This window comes from Oncorhynchus gorbuscha, linkage group LG19 (genome assembly GCF_021184085.1).
Source record: "Oncorhynchus gorbuscha isolate QuinsamMale2020 ecotype Even-year linkage group LG19, OgorEven_v1.0, whole genome shotgun sequence".
Taxonomy (NCBI): domain Eukaryota; kingdom Metazoa; phylum Chordata; class Actinopteri; order Salmoniformes; family Salmonidae; genus Oncorhynchus; species Oncorhynchus gorbuscha.
The window spans coordinates 74877272-74893202 of record NC_060191.1 but is presented as its reverse complement, the minus strand read 5'-3'; the positions used below and the strand labels follow the sequence as shown (position 1 = coordinate 74893202).

The 15931-nt window shown below is 41.0% G+C and overlaps 1 protein-coding gene across 3 annotated transcripts in view; it reads left to right on the top strand.

Moving 5' to 3' along the window:
- Positions 1-7228, top strand: part of tgfb1a (transforming growth factor, beta 1a) — a 35148-nt gene extending 27920 nt beyond the window's left edge. For all 3 annotated transcript variants that reach the window (XM_046316554.1, XM_046316552.1, XM_046316553.1), the window contains 4 exons: positions 2499-2730; positions 2918-3068; positions 4718-4828; positions 7040-7228. In XM_046316554.1, coding sequence (XP_046172510.1) covers positions 2499-2730; positions 2918-3068; positions 4718-4828; positions 7040-7087 — 542 coding nt within the window. In that variant the 3' untranslated portion in view covers positions 7088-7228. The remainder of the gene's footprint in view (positions 1-2498; positions 2731-2917; positions 3069-4717; positions 4829-7039) is intronic.
- The last annotated feature ends 8703 nt before the right edge of the window (positions 7229-15931 follow it).

Below are 15931 nucleotides of genomic sequence, written 5' to 3'. Positions count from 1 at the left end.
TTTCTGCTGGCTGCCCCACCTCCACAAAAAGCACTGGGCTGGGCTGAAACACCTGAATTTTGGAGCTGCCTATAAAATGCAAAACAGGCAACTAAAAAATAATATATGTATATATATATTTATTTATTTTGCTACAAAGGTGGTGCTGAAATCAGGTGGGTCTCTGGGTTAGGGCTCTGTCCTGAATGACGAGTGGCACGCTAATCAGTTTGCATTTCCTTCCTCTGTCACTTGTGGTTGTCGGGTGGTTGTTCCCTGAGGATTGCTAGCCAATAGGGGATCATATTGGACCATGTAGCCTATTGGAATCGTTATAGAACTCAGACCACACTTAGCAGGTTAAACCTGGAGCCTGGCGCTCGGTTCACAACGACAGGACCGTTGTCTTCACAGTTCCTTGATTAGTGAGGATTATCAGGTTAGATTTATATACTAGTATATAAACTAATGTTCAACCCCTATTGTACACTTCCAATATTTCATGATTTGAACAATTTTCATGATGAATTTAACCACTGTATTTTTGATTCACCAATATATTTTGTGCGTAAAAGCTCTCCAAACCTTTTTTGTTGTTTTGTTAGTGATTCATAAACACTTTCCTAACCCTAACATGATATACAGGATCAGAGTATTTTCAAAATCAACCAATCGGGTTGCTGAATAGGAGATGAATATGCATGTATTCCCATGGCTTTGGTTCATAAAACAAAACTAAAAAAACAAAGACAGGAAGTGAAACGCCACACGCTGCTGCTCCCTGGTCATGATGCTCCCAGGTCATGATGCTCCCTGGTCATGATGCTCCCAGTTCATGATGCTCCCAGGTCATGATGCTCCCTGGTCATGATGCTCCCAGGTCATGATACTCCCTGGTCATGATGCTCCCAGGTCATGATACTCCCAGGTCATGATGCTCCCAGGTCATGATGCTCCCAGATTATGCTACTCCCAGGTCATGCTACTCCCAGGTCATGATGCTACCAGGTCATGATGCACCCTGGTCATGATGCTCCCTGGTCATGATGCTCCCAGGTCATGATGCTCCCTGGTCATGATGCTCCCAGGTCATGATACTCCCAGGTCATGATGCTCCCAGGTCATGATGCTCCCAGATCATGCTACTCCCAGGTCATGCTACTCCCAGGTCATGATGCTACCAGGTCATGATGCTACCAGGTCATGATGATCCAGGTCATGCTACTCCCAGGTCATGATGCAACCAGGTCATGATGCACCCTGGTCATGATGCTCCCTGGTCATGATGCTCCCAGGTCATGATGCTCCCTGGTCATGATGCACCCAGGTCATGATGCTCTCAGGTCATGATGCTCCCTGGTCATGATGCTCCCAGGTCATGATGCTCCCAGGTCATGATGCTCCCAGGTCATGATGCTCCCAGGTCATGATGCTCCCTGGTCATGATGCTCCCAGGTCATGATGCTCCCAGGTCATGATGCTCCCAGGTCATGATGCTCCCTGGTCATGATGCTCCCAGGTCATGATGCTCCCAGGTCATGATGCTCCCAGGTCATGATGCTCCCTGGTCATGATGCTCCCTGGTCATGATGCTCCCAGGTCATGATGCTCCCTGGTCATGATGCTCCCAGGTCATGATGCTCCCTGGTCATTTATTACAACAGCGTTTCAACCCATCCATCTTCCATTAATCCCTAATATTCTGATCTGTTCTGTCCATGTATTCTAGTGAGTCTGTGGAGGAAATTATAATTTAAAGATACACCAACTTTTAAATGGTTGACTTTATTAAGATAAATGTGCTGAAAAACCCCATTGAATGGAAAAAGCCATGAGATAAATCTGCTGGCCAGCAAGTGGAAGGGTTCAGTTGAATGAAAGGTGTTGAGCCCAAGGGAACCAGGCCTGCAAAGCCCATTTAAAAAGTGAGTTTGAACACCAGCTACTGAGAAGTGCATTGGAAAGGCGTACATACATGAGTCTGAGTCAATTTAAATATTAAAATACGAAAAACGTTGATTTCATGCTGAGCCTCTCATAATAAACACCAATAGTATTCACTAAGTAGATGGTTTATATTTAGGATAATGTTTTACACAGCTTTGTCATTTTATTCTTAAAAAAAAAAAAACATCTTATTTATTTTTTCCAAATATTTTGCATTTGATAAGGCCCCCAGAAGACCTGCTGGGGCGGCAGCATAGCCTAGTGGTTAGAGTGTTGGACTAGTAACCGGAAGGTTGCGACTTCAAACCCCCGAGCTGACAAGGTACAAATCTGTCGTTCTGCCCCTGAACAGGCAGTTAACCCACTGTTCCCAGGCCGTCATTGAAAATAAGAATATGTTCTTAACTGACTTGCCTGGTTAAATAAAGGTAAATTAAAATGACAGAAACCTGTCAAATCTGGAGTCTTTTATAGATGACATAAAATCCTTGAAAGATACCACCATTTTGGTAGTTTTGCTGGTAAACTCCCTTTGCAACGCTACCTGTGTCTCTGCTCTCGTTGTGTTTCAGAGGAAGAGCAGGGCTTTGAGTTGAAGCTGTACTGTGAGTGTGGTAAACCCATGGAAAAGTTCCTCTTCAGTATCTCCGGGTTGGACAGCGGGGTACGAGGTGACGTGGCTGGTCTAGCCAAGAACATGAGGAAACCTCACATCTTGACCATGTCCATCCCCCAGAACTACAGCTCACAGCTCACCTCCTCGCGTAAGAAACGGGCCGTCGCTACCGACGACACCTGCACAGAGTAAGGACTGCGACGTCTGTCTGTCTGTCTGTCTGTCTGTCTGTCTGTCTGTCTGTCTGTCTGTCTGTCTGTCTGTCTGTCTGTCTGTCTGTCTGTCTGTCTGTCTGTCTGTCTGTCTGTCTGTCTGTCTGTCTGTCTGTCTGTCTGTCTGTCTCACCCTAACATCTTCCTCCCTTCTGTTCTGCAGTAAAACAGAGAACTGTTGCGTGAGGAAACTCTACATCGACTTCAGGAAAGATCTGGGCTGGAAGTGGATCCACCAGCCAAAAGGTTACCATGCCAACTACTGCATGGGCTCATGCACCTACATCTGGAATGCTGAAAACAAATACTCTCAGGTACAGTTCTAGAATATTATCAGGTACAGTTCTAGAATACTCTCAGGTACAGTTCTAGAATACTCTCAGGTATAGTTCTAGAATATTATCAGGTACAGTTCTAGAATACTCTCAGGTACAGTTCTAGAATATTCTCAGGTACAGTTCTAGAATATTATCAGGTACAGTTCTAGAATACTCTCAGGTAGAGTTCTAGAATACTCTCAGGTACAGTTCTAGAATACTCTCAGGTACAGTTCTAGAATATTATCAGGTACAGTTCTAGAATATTCTCGGGTACAGTTCTAGAATACTCTCAGTTTCAAGTCTGGAATGGTACATCTCCACTTAAAGATGGAACTTAAGGATTATGGACACTGGCCAGTCAGTCTCGTAGACCACAATGTTTACTAGTCCGGGGCCAAAATCTGACAACATTTCTCTTTCCGGCGGGCAAGTTTGGCACAGCTTAATGTCCACCCCTGTCTCCACTGATATAGTCATTTTCTGTAACGTTTCTAGGAAACAGAGAGCTCTGCCTTAAGAGTTAGATGTGAGGCAGTCATCTGTCATGTGACAGGAGCTGATAGATACTAGTTGTGTGTAATCAGAAGTGTCTGTGGACCAATCCAGAGATACGAGTAGAAAGTCAGGGGCTTCCCAGCTGTCTCCTTCTTCCTGATTGATCTATTTACTGTTTGTCTGTAATGTCTCTGTTTACACCTCTAGTTGCTGCTTTCTTAGTGGTCAGGTCACGTGTTCTAGAAAAACTCCCCACTCACTAGCCCTGTACTGTTAAATCCCAATAGTTAGTGATGACGTCTGCATGAGACATGGTGGTCAGGGTTAAGAACTGTCTCAGCAAGTGGCCAGTAAACACTTGACATGTACTGACTGTGCTCTCTGTCTCTCTCTCTGTCTCTGTCTCTGTCTCTGTCTCTGTCTCTGTCTCTGTCTCTATCTCTCTCTCTCTCTCTCTCTCTCTCTCTCTGTCTCTCTGTCTCTGTCTCTATCTCTCTGTCTCTGTCTCTGTCTCTGTCTCTGTCTCTGTCTCTGTCTCTGTCTCTGTCTCTCTCTCTCTCTCTCTCTCTCTCTCTCTCTCTCTCTCTCTCTCTCTCTCTCTCTCTCTCTCTCTCTCTCTCTCTCTCTCTCTCTCTCTCTCTCTCTCTCTCTCTCTCTCTCTCTCTGTCTCCCTCTGTCTCTGTCTCTCTGTCTCTGTCTCTCTATCTCTGTCTCTCTCTGTCTCTCTCTATGTCTCTCTCTGTCTCGCTCTGTCTCTCTCTCTCTCTCTTTCTGTCTCTCTCTCTTTCTCCCACTCTCTCCCTCTCTCACTCTGTCTCTCTCTCTCTCCATCTCCTTCCGCCTTACTACCTCTCCTCTTCTCTCTGTCCAACACATACATGTTATTTCTCAGCGATGTAGCTCTTGTGTGTCATATTGTCTTGGCACAGTGCTTTTGCTGACAATGCACTACTTAAGTGACCTGTCTGTGTTTGTCTCTCTCTCACACACACACACACACACACACACACACACACACACACACACACACACACACACACACACACACACACACACACACACACACACACACACACACACACACACACACACACACACACACACACACACACACACACACACACACACACACACACACACACACACAGATCCTTGCCCTGTACAAGCACCACAACCCAGGAGCGTCGGCCCAGCCGTGCTGTGTACCCCAGGTCTTGGAACCTCTGCCAATCCTCTACTACGTAGGGAGACAACACAAGGTACAGCTAACCCCCTAACCCTAACCTAGACAATGTACAGCTAACCCCCTAACCCTAACCTAGACAACACAGGGTACAGCTAACCCCCTAACCCTAACCATAGACAATGTAAAGCTAACCCCCTAACCCCCTAACCCTCTAACCGCCTAACCCCTTAACCCTCTAACCCACTAACCCCCTAACCCTCTAACCCCCTAACCCTCTATCCCCCTAACCCACTAACCCCTAACCCCTAACCCTCTAACCCCTAATAGCCTTTTAACCCTCGAACCCTCTAATAGCCCTCTAACCCTCTAACCCTCTAACCCCTAACCCTCTAACCCTCTATCCCCCTAACCCTCTATCCCCCTAACCCTCTAACCCCCTAACCCTCTATCCCCCTAACCCACTAAACCCCTAACCCTCTGCCCCCTAACCCACTAACCCCCTAACCCCCTAACCCTCTATCCCCCTAACCCACTAACCCCCTAACCCCCTAACCCTCTATCCCCTAACCCACTAACCCCTAACCCCTAACCCTCTATCCCCCTAACCCTCTAACCCCTAACCCTCTATCCCCTAACCCACTAAACCCCTAACCCTCTGTCCCCCTAACCTACTAACCCCTAACCCCATAACCCTCTAACCCCTAACCCACTAACCCCCTAACCCTCTATCCCCCTAACCCACTAGCCCCCTAACCCTCTATCCCCCTAACCCTCTAACCCCCTAACCCACTAACCCTCTAACCCCTAACCCTCTATCCCCCTAACCCTCTAACCCCCTAACCCTCTATCCCCCTAACCCACTAAACCCCTAACCCTCTGTCCCCCTAACCCTCTAACCCCCTAACCCCCTAACCCTCTATCCCCTAACCCACTAACCCCCTAACCCTCTATCCCCCTAACCCTCTAACCCCTAACCCCCTAACCCTCTATCCCCCAAACCCTCTAACCCCTAAACCCCTAACCCTCTAACCCCTAACCCTCTAACCCCTAACCCACTAACCCCTAACCCACTAACCCTCTAACCCACTAACCCCCTAACCCACTAACCCCCTAACCCCCTAACCCTCTAACCCTCTAACCCACTAACCCACTAACCCCCTAACCCTCTATCCCCCTAACCCTCTAACCCTCTATCACCCTAACCCTCTAACCCTCTATCCCCCTAACCATCTAACCCTCTAAACCCCTAACCCCTAACACTCTTTACCCCCTAACCCCCTAACCCCTAACCTTCTACCCCCTAACCCTCTAACCTGTGGGGGTGTAGTCACTAACAGTGGTGTTTGGGTTTAGTCACTAACAGTGGAGTGGGGGTGTAGTCACTAACAGTGGAGTGGGGGTGTAGTCACTAACAGTGTTGTTGGTGTAGTCACTAACAGTGGTGTGGGGGTGTAGTCACTAACAGTGGTGTGGGGGTGTAGTCACTAACAGTGGTGTTGGGGTGTAGTCACTAACAGTGGTGTGGGGGTTTAGTCACTAACAGTGGTGTGGGGGTGTAGTCACTAACAGTGGTGTTGGGGTGTAGTCACTAACAGTGGTGTTGGGGTGTAGTCACTAACAGTGGTGTGGGGGTGTAGTCACTAACAGTGGTGTGGGGGTGTAGTCACTAACAGTGGTGTTGGGGTGTAGTCACTAACAGTGGTGTGGGGTTGTAGTCACTAACAGTGGTGTTGGGGTGTAGTCACTAACAGTGGTGTGGGGTTGTAGTCACTAACAGTGTTGTTGGGGTGTAGTCACTAACAGTGGTGTGGGGGTGTAGTCACTAACAGTGGTGTTGGGGTGTAGTCACTAACAGTGTTGTTGGGGTGTAGTCACTAACAGTGGTGTTGGGGTGTAGTCACTAACAGTGGTGTGGGGTTGTAGTCACTAACAGTGGTGTGGGGTTGTAGTCACTAACAGTGTTGTTGGGGTGTAGTCACTAACAGTGGTGTGGGGGTGTAGTCACTAACAGTGGTGTTGGGGTGTAGTCACTAATAGTGTTGTTGGTGTAGTCACTAATAGTGTTGGGGGTGTAGTCACTAACAGTGGTGTTGGGATGTAGTCACTAACAGTGGTGTTGGGGTGTAGTCACTAACAGTGGTGTTGGGGTGTAGTCACTAATAGTGTTGTTGGTGTAGTCACTAATAGTGTTGGGGGTGTAGTCACTAACAGTGGTGTTGGGATGTAGTCACTAACAGTGGTGTTGGGGTGTAGTCACTAACAGTGGTGTGTTTGTTTGTTTCAGGTGGAACAGTTGTCCAACATGATTGTGGAGAGCTGTAAGTGCAGCTAGAAGACATCGGTCATATCTCCTCTATCTCCTCCTATCTCCCCATATCTCCTCTATCTCCTCCTATTTCCCCATATCTCCTCTATCTCCCCTATCTCCTCTATCTCCTATTATCTCCTCTAATCTCCTCTAATCTCCTCTAATCTCTTCTATCTCCTCTATCTCCTATCTCCTCCTATCTCCTCAAATCTCTTCTTATCTCCTCCTTTCTCCTCTAATCTCTTCTATCTCATCTATCTCCTATCTCCTCCTATCTCCTCTAATCTCCTCTATCTCCTATCTCCTCTATCTTCTATCTCCTCTATCTCCTATCTCCTATCTCCTCTAATCTCCTCTATCTCCTTATATCTCTTCTTATCTCCTCCTTTCTCCTCTAATCTCCCCTATCTCCTATCTCCGCTATCTCCTCCTATCTCATCTTATCTCCTCCTTTCTCCTCTAATCTCCCCTATCTCCGCTATCTCCTCCTATCTCATCCTATCTCCTCCTATCTCCTCTATCTCTGCCTCTTCTGTTTCCTCACACACACCGATACGGACACACGGAGAAGGCATGGAGGGAGGAGAGAGAACTCAGAGATGAACAAGAGACGAGATAGAAGCATTGACTCTGGGATGGAGGAGTGGAACAAGAGATGAGAAGCTGATCATTTGTGATCGATGACAGAACCAACCTCCTCCCTGATGGAACAAGACCAGAACTATGGACATTTCATGCTTTTTTAAATTTTACACGCTATAACCTGGATGAATATAGGCTTTACATTTAAATAATACATTTATCTCAAGGAGTGAATTAATTTATTGGCCTTAGGATTTATTGTGTTACATGTAGCAGAGCTGTATAGCGTATTACTGTGGAGGCTTAGAGATGCAGTGGCATGTGGGGTAGTGATGGGAGAGACTTTGAGGACAGGGGTTAAGGGTTATCCGATACCCCAGAAGAGGTACAGGAACACTTCATTGGACCCAGAGAACACCAACCGGACCAGAATGAATTCCTTCATTTTAAGGGGAACACATTTTTTTCTAGTAAGTATGGGCCCAGGACTTTTTTATATAACCAACAGTGCCTGTCCAGAACTCACTTGTGCCAGACATTAGTACGAGGACACCACACGTTTGCACAAAAGCCTAAGGACCTTGTTTATGTGGGTGAATCATTGGGCTGGACCAGGTGTTTCCCAGAAGAGGCTTGAGAAGTGTTACGACAGCGAGCCTCCCTGGCTAGAGAGACTGTTACGGGTCGATGGCCTCCAGAGAGACTGTTGATTGGTCGATGGCCTCCAGAGAGACTGTTACGGGTCGATGGCCTCCAGAGAGACTGTTGATTGGTCGATGGCCTCCAGAGAGACTGTTGATTGGTCGATGGCCTCCAGAGAGACTGTTACGGGTCGATGGCCTCCAGAGAGACTGTTGATTGGTCGATGGCCTCCAGAGAGACTGTTGATTGGTCGATGGCCTCCAGAGAGACTGTTTATTGGTCGATGGCCTCCAGAGAGACTGTTGATTGGTCGATGGCCTCCAGAGAGTCTGTTTACTGGTCGATGGCCTCCAGAGAGACTGTTGATTGGTCGATGGCCTTCAGAGAGACTGTTGATTGGTCGATGGCCTCCAGAGAGACTGTTGATTGGTCGATGGCCTCCAGAGAGACTATTGATTGGTCGATGGCCTCCAGAGAGACTGTTGATTGGTCGATGGCCTCCAGAGAGACTGTTGATTGGTCGATGGCCTCCAGAGAGACTGTTGATTGGTCGATGGCCTCTCTGGCTAGTAGCACGTAGGTCCATGGTCCTTAATTTTCCTCTTTACCGTCCATCACTTTCACCTGTTTATTTAGCTTTTATTACTGCTACTCTGTTATTCTGTTATTCTGTGTGCTGTCACTTTGTTTCTGTTCCCCTGTCGTAGGTTGTTCATCATTCTGTCCGGCTTGTTATAACATTGTGTGTGTGTGTGTGTGTGTGTGTGTGTGTGTGTGTGTGTGTGTGTGTGTGTGTGTGTGTGTGTGTGTGTGTGTGTGTGTGTGTGTGTGTGTGTGTGTGTGTGTGTGTGTGTGTGTGTGTGTGTGTGTGTGTGTGTGTGCGTACTTGTGTGTGCGTACATGTGTGTGTGTGTGTAGCGCTGTGTGTGTGTGTGTGTGTGTGTGTGTGTGTGTGTGTGTGTGTGCGTGCGTGCGTGCGTGCGTGTGTGTATCACATGCTCTGTGCTGTCAGAGGGAGGAGTAACTGTGGCAGTATTAGTAGGATTGGTACGCCCTGCCTTATGACATGCGTGTTGTTTTAGAGGGAGAGGGAATGTGGTTGTGGTGGTGGATGGGGGGGGGGGGGGTTAGAGGAAGCTGGGACCGTCTGTTTACACACTGTTCATGTGTTGCTGCTTCACGTTGCTATAAAGTCAATATAGACAATTTATTGCTTCTATTTAAAGATAAAATAGTCACATTTCTGCCTGTTATTGCAGCCCAAAACAAAGTTGTTGTTGTTGTTGTTGCTCGGTTCCAGGTCATGTGGGAGAGGAACTCTGCTTCTTTCTCACTTTACAATAATTGCACTTACTTTTTTTTCAGTCCTTTTTTTTCATTTCAACGTAAATATCTGAAAACAACTTTAAATAAACATTGATGTTGTTAATTTCTTGTATTATCGTAGCAAATGTATAGAGAACATTCTAGAGAAAATCAGATCTATAGAGAACACTGGGAAAATCAGATTTATAGAGAACACTGGGAAAATCAGATTTATAGAGAACACTGGGAAAATCAGATCACTGGGGAAATCAGACTTATAGAGAACACTGGGAAAATCAGATTTATAGAGAACACTGGGAAAATCAGATTTATAGAGAACACTGGGAAAATCAGATTTATAGAGAACACTGGGAAAATCAGATTTATAGAGAACACTGGGAAAATCAGATTTATAGAGAACACTGGGAAAATCAGATTTATAGAGAACACTGGGAAAATCAGATTTATAGAGAACACTGGGAAAATCAGATTTATAGAGAACACTGGGAAAATCAGATTTATAGAGAACACTGGGAAAATCAGATTTATAGAGAACACTGGGAAAATCACATTTGTAGAGAACACTGGGAAAATCACATTTATAGAGAACATTCTAGAGAAAAAACAGATTTATAGAGAATATTCTAGAGAAAATCAGATTTATAGAGAACACTGGGAAAAATCAGATTTATAGAGAACACTGGGGAAATCAGACTTATAGAGAACACTGGGAAAATCTGATTTATAGAGAACATTCTAAAGAAAATCAGATTTATAGAGAACACTGGGAAAATCAGATTTATAGAGAACTGGGGAAACTAGAGGGAAAATCAGATTTATAGAGAACACTAAAGAAAATCAGATTTATAGAGAACACTGGGAAAATCAGATTTATAGAGAACATGGGGAAATCTAGAGAAAATCAGATTTATAGAGAACTAGGAAAACTGGGAGAAAATCAGATTTTTATAGAGAAAAATTCTAAAGAAAATCAGATTTATAGAGAACACTGGGAAAATCAGATTTATAGAGAACACTGGGAAAATCAGATTTATAGAGAACACTGGGAAAATCAGATTTATAGAGAACACTGGGAAAATCAGATTTATAGAGAACACTGGGAAAATCAGATTTATAGAGAACACTGGGAAAATCAGATTTATAGAGAACACTGGGAAAATCAGATTTATAGAGAACACTGGGAAAAAAATACATTTATAGAGAACACTGGGGAAACATTATAGAGAAAATCAGATTTATAGAGAACACTGGGAAAATCAGATTTATAGAGAACACTAGAGGGAAAATCTAAAGAAAATCAGATTTATAGAGAACAGATTCAGATTTATAGAAAATAGAGAACACTGGGAAAATCAGATTTATAGAGAACATTCTAGAGAAAAAACAGATTTATAGAGAATATTCTAGAGAAAATCAGATTTATAGAGAACACTGGGAAAAATCAGATTTATAGAGAACACTGGGGAAATCAGACTTATAGAGAACACTGGGAAAATCTGATTTATAGAGAACATTCTAAAGAAAATCAGATTTATAGAGAACACTGGGAAAAATCAGATTTATAGAGAACACTGGGGAAATCAGATTTATAGAGAACCCTAGGAAAATCAGATTTATAGAGAACATTCTAAAGAAAATCAGATTTATAGAGAACACTGGGAAAAATCAGATTTATAGAGAACACTGGGGAAATCAGATTTATAGAGAACACTGGGAAAATCAGATTTATAGAGAACATTCTAGAGAAAAAACAGATTTATAGAGAACATTCTAGAGAAAATCAGATTTATAGAGAACTGGGAAAAACAGATTTATAGGAACAAAAATCAGATTTATACTGGGAAATCTAATTTATAGAGAACACTGGGAAAATCAGATTTATAGAGAACATTCTAAAGAAAATCAGATTTATAGAGTACACTGGGAAAATCTAATTTATAGAGAACACTGGGAAAATCAGATTTATAGAGAACACTGGAAAAATCAGATTTATAGAGAACACTCAGATTTATAGAGAAAAATCAGATTTATAGAGAACACTGGGAAAATCTGGGAAAATCAGATTTATAGAGAAACACAGATTTATAGAGGGAAAATCAGATTTATAGAGAACACTGGGAAAATCAGATTTATAGAGAACATTCTAGGAAAATCAGATTTATAGAGAACACTGGGAAAATCAGATTTATAGAGAACACTGGGAAAATCAGATTTATAGAGAATATTCTAAAGAAAATCAGATTTATAGAGAACACTGGGAAATCAGACTTATAGAGAACACTGGGAAAATCAGATTTATAGAGAACACTAAAGAAAATCAGATTTATAGAGAACACTGGGAAAAATCAGATTTATAGAGAACACTGGGAAAATCAGATTTATAGAGAAAACATAGGAAAATCAGATTTATAGAGAACACTGGGAAAATCAGATTTATAGAGAACACTGGGAAAATCAGATTTATAGAGAACATTCTAAAGAAAATCAGATTTATAGAGAACACTGGGAAAAAATTTATAGAGAACACTGGGAAAATCAGATTTATAGAGAACACTGGAAAAATCAGATTTATAGAGAACACTGGAAAATCAGATTTATAGAGAACACTGGGAAAAATCAGATTTATAGAGAACACTGGGAAAATCAGATTTATAGAGAACATGGAAAAATCAGATTTATAGAGAACACTGGAAAAACTGGGAAAATCAGATTTATAGAGAACACTGGGAAAATCAGATTTATAGAGAACACTGGGAAACTGGGAAAATCAGATTTATAGAGAACACTGGGAAAATCAGATTTATAGAGAACACTGGGAAAATCAGATTTATAGAGAACACTGGGAAAATCAGATTTATAGAGAACACTGGGAAAATACATTTATAGAGAAAATCAGATTTATAGAGAACACTGGAAAATCAAAAAATCAGATTTATAGAGAACACTGGGAAAATCAGATTTATAGAGAACACTGGGAAAATCAGATTTATAGAGAACTGGGAAAATCAGATTTATAGAGAACACTGGGAAAATCAGATTTATAGAGAACACTAAAGAAAAAATCAGATCAGATTTATAGAGAACACTGGGAAAATCAGATTTATAGAGAACACTGATTTATAGAGAAAATCAGATTTATAGAGAACAGATTTATAGAGAACACTGGGGAAAATCAGATTTATAGAGAAAACAGATTTCTAGAGAAAATCAGATTTATAGAGAACACTGGGAAAAATCAGGGAACAAAATCAGATTTATAGAGAAACTGGGAAAATCAGATTTATAGAGAACCTAGAAAATCAGATTTATAGAGAACACTGGGAAAATCAGATTTATAGAGAACACTGGGATTTAAAGAAAATCAGATTTATAGAGAACACTGGGAAAATCAGATTTATTTAGAGAACACTGGAAAAATCAGATTTATAGAGAACACTGGAAAAATCAGATTTATAGAGAACACTGGGAAAATCAGATTTATAGAGAACACTGGGAAAATCAGATTTATAGAGAACACTGGGAAAAAAATAGAGAACACTGGGATTTATAGAGAACACTAGAGAAAATCAGATTTATAGAGAACACTGGGAAAATCAGATTTATAGAGAACACTGGGAAAATCAGATTTATAGAGAACACTGGGAAAATCAGATTTATAGAGAACACTAGGAAAATCAGATTTATAGAGAATACTGGGAAAATCAGATTTATAGAGAACACTGGGAAAATCAGATTTGTAGAGAACACTGGGAAAATCACATTTATAGAGAACACTGGGAAAATCACATTTATAGAGAACACTGGGAAAAATACATGTATAGAGAACATTCTAGAGAAAATCAGATTTATAGAGAAAACTGGGAAAATCAGATTTATAGAGAACACTGGGAAAATCAGATTTATAGAGAACACTGGGAAAATCAGATATCTAGAGAACATTCTAGAGAAAATCAGATTTATAGAGAACATTCTAGAGAAAATCAGATTTATAGAGAACACTGGGAAAATCAGATTTATAGAGAACACAGGGAAAATCAGATGTATAGAGAAAACTGGGAAAATCAGATTTATAGAGAACACTGGGAAAATCAGATTTATAGAGAACACTGGGAAAATCAGATTTATAGAGTACACTGGGAAATCAGATTTATAGAGAACACTGGGAAAATCAGATTTATAGAGAACACTGGGAAAATCAGATTAATAGAGAACACTGGGAAATCAGATTTATAGAGAACACTGGGAAATCAGATTTATAGAGAACACTTGGAAAATCAGATTTATAGAGAACACTGGGAAAACAGATTTATAGAGAATATTCTAGAGAAAATCAGATTTATAGAGAACACTGGGAAAATCAGATTTATAGAGAACACTGGGGAAATCAGACTTATAGAGAACACTGGGAAAATCAGATTTATAGAGAACACTGGGAAAATCTGATTTATAGAGAACACTAGGAAAATCTGATTTATAGAGAATACTGGGAAAATCAGATTTATAGAGAACACTGGGAAAATCAGATTTATAGAGAACACTGGGAAAATCACATTTATAGAGAACACTGGGAAAAATACATGTATAGAGAACATTCTAGAGAAAATCAGATCTATAGAGAAAACTGGGAAAATCAGATTTATAGAGAACACTGGGAAAATCAGATTTATAGAGAACACTGGGAAAATCAGATCTATAGAGAACACTGGGAAAATCAGATTTATAGAGAACACTGGGAAAAATACATTATAGAGAACATTCTAGAGAAAATCAGATTTATAGAGAACACTGGGAAAAATCAGATTTATAGAGAACACTGGGAAAATCAGATTTATAGAGAACACTGGAAAAATCAGATTTATAGAGAACACTGGGAAAATCAGATTTATAGAGAACACTGGGAAAATCAGATTTATAGAGAACACTGGGAAAATCAGATTTATAGAGAACACTGGGAAAATCAGATTTATAGAGAACACTGGGAAAATCTAATTTATAGAGAACACTGGGAAAATCAGATTTATAGAGAACACTGGAAAAATCAGATTTATAGAGAACACTGGAAAAATCAGATTTATAGAGAACACTGGGAAAATCAGATTTATAGAGAACACTGGGAAAATCAGATTTATAGAGAACACTGGGAAAAATACATTTATAGAGAACATTCTAGAGAAAATCAGATTTATAGAGAACACTGGGAAAATCAGATTTATAGAGAACACTGGGAAAATCAGATTTATAGAGAACACTGGGAAAATCAGATTTATAGAGAACATTCTAGAGAAAAAACAGATTTATAGAGAATATTCTAGAGAAAATCAGATTTATAGAGAACACTGGGAAAAATCAGATTTATAGAGAACACTGGGGAAATCAGACTTATAGAGAATACTGGGAAAATCTGATTTATAGAGAACATTCTAAAGAAAATCAGATTTATAGAGAACACTGGGAAAAATCTGATTTATAGAGAACACTGGGGAAATCAGATTTATAGAGAACCCTAGGAAAATCAGATTTATAGAGAACATTCTAAAGAAAATCAGATTTATAGAGAACACTGGGAAAAATCAGATTTATAGAGAACACTGGGGAAATCAGATTTATAGAGAACACTGGGAAATCAGATTTATAGAGAACCCTAGGAAAATCAGATTTATAGAGAACATTCTAGAGAAAATCAGATTTATAGAGAACACTGGGAAAAATCAGATTTATAGAGAACATTCTAAATAAAATCAGATTTATAGAGTACACGGTGAAAATCTAATTTATAGAGAACACTGGGAAAATCAGATTTATAGAGAACACTGGAAAAATCAGATTTATAGAGAACACTGGAAAAATCAGATTTATAGAGAACACTGGGAAAATCAGATTTATAGAGAACACTGGGAAAATCAGATTTATAGAGAACACTGGGAAAATCAGATTTATAGAGAACACTGGGAAAAATACATTTATAGAGAACATTCTAGAGAAAATCAGATTTATAGAGAACACTGGGAAAATCAGATTTATAGAGAACACTGGGAAAATCAGATTTATAGAGAACACTGGGAAAATCAGATTTATAGAGAACACTAGGAAAATCTGATTTATAGAGAATACTGGGAAAATCAGATTTATAGAGAACACTGGGAAAATCAGATTTGTAGAGAACACTGGGAAAATCACATTTATAGAGAACACTGGGAAAATCACATTTATAGAGAACACTGGGAAAAATACATGTATAGAGAACATTCTAGAGAAAATCAGATTTATAGAGAAAACTGGGAAAATCTGATTTATAGAGAACACTAGGAAAATCTGATT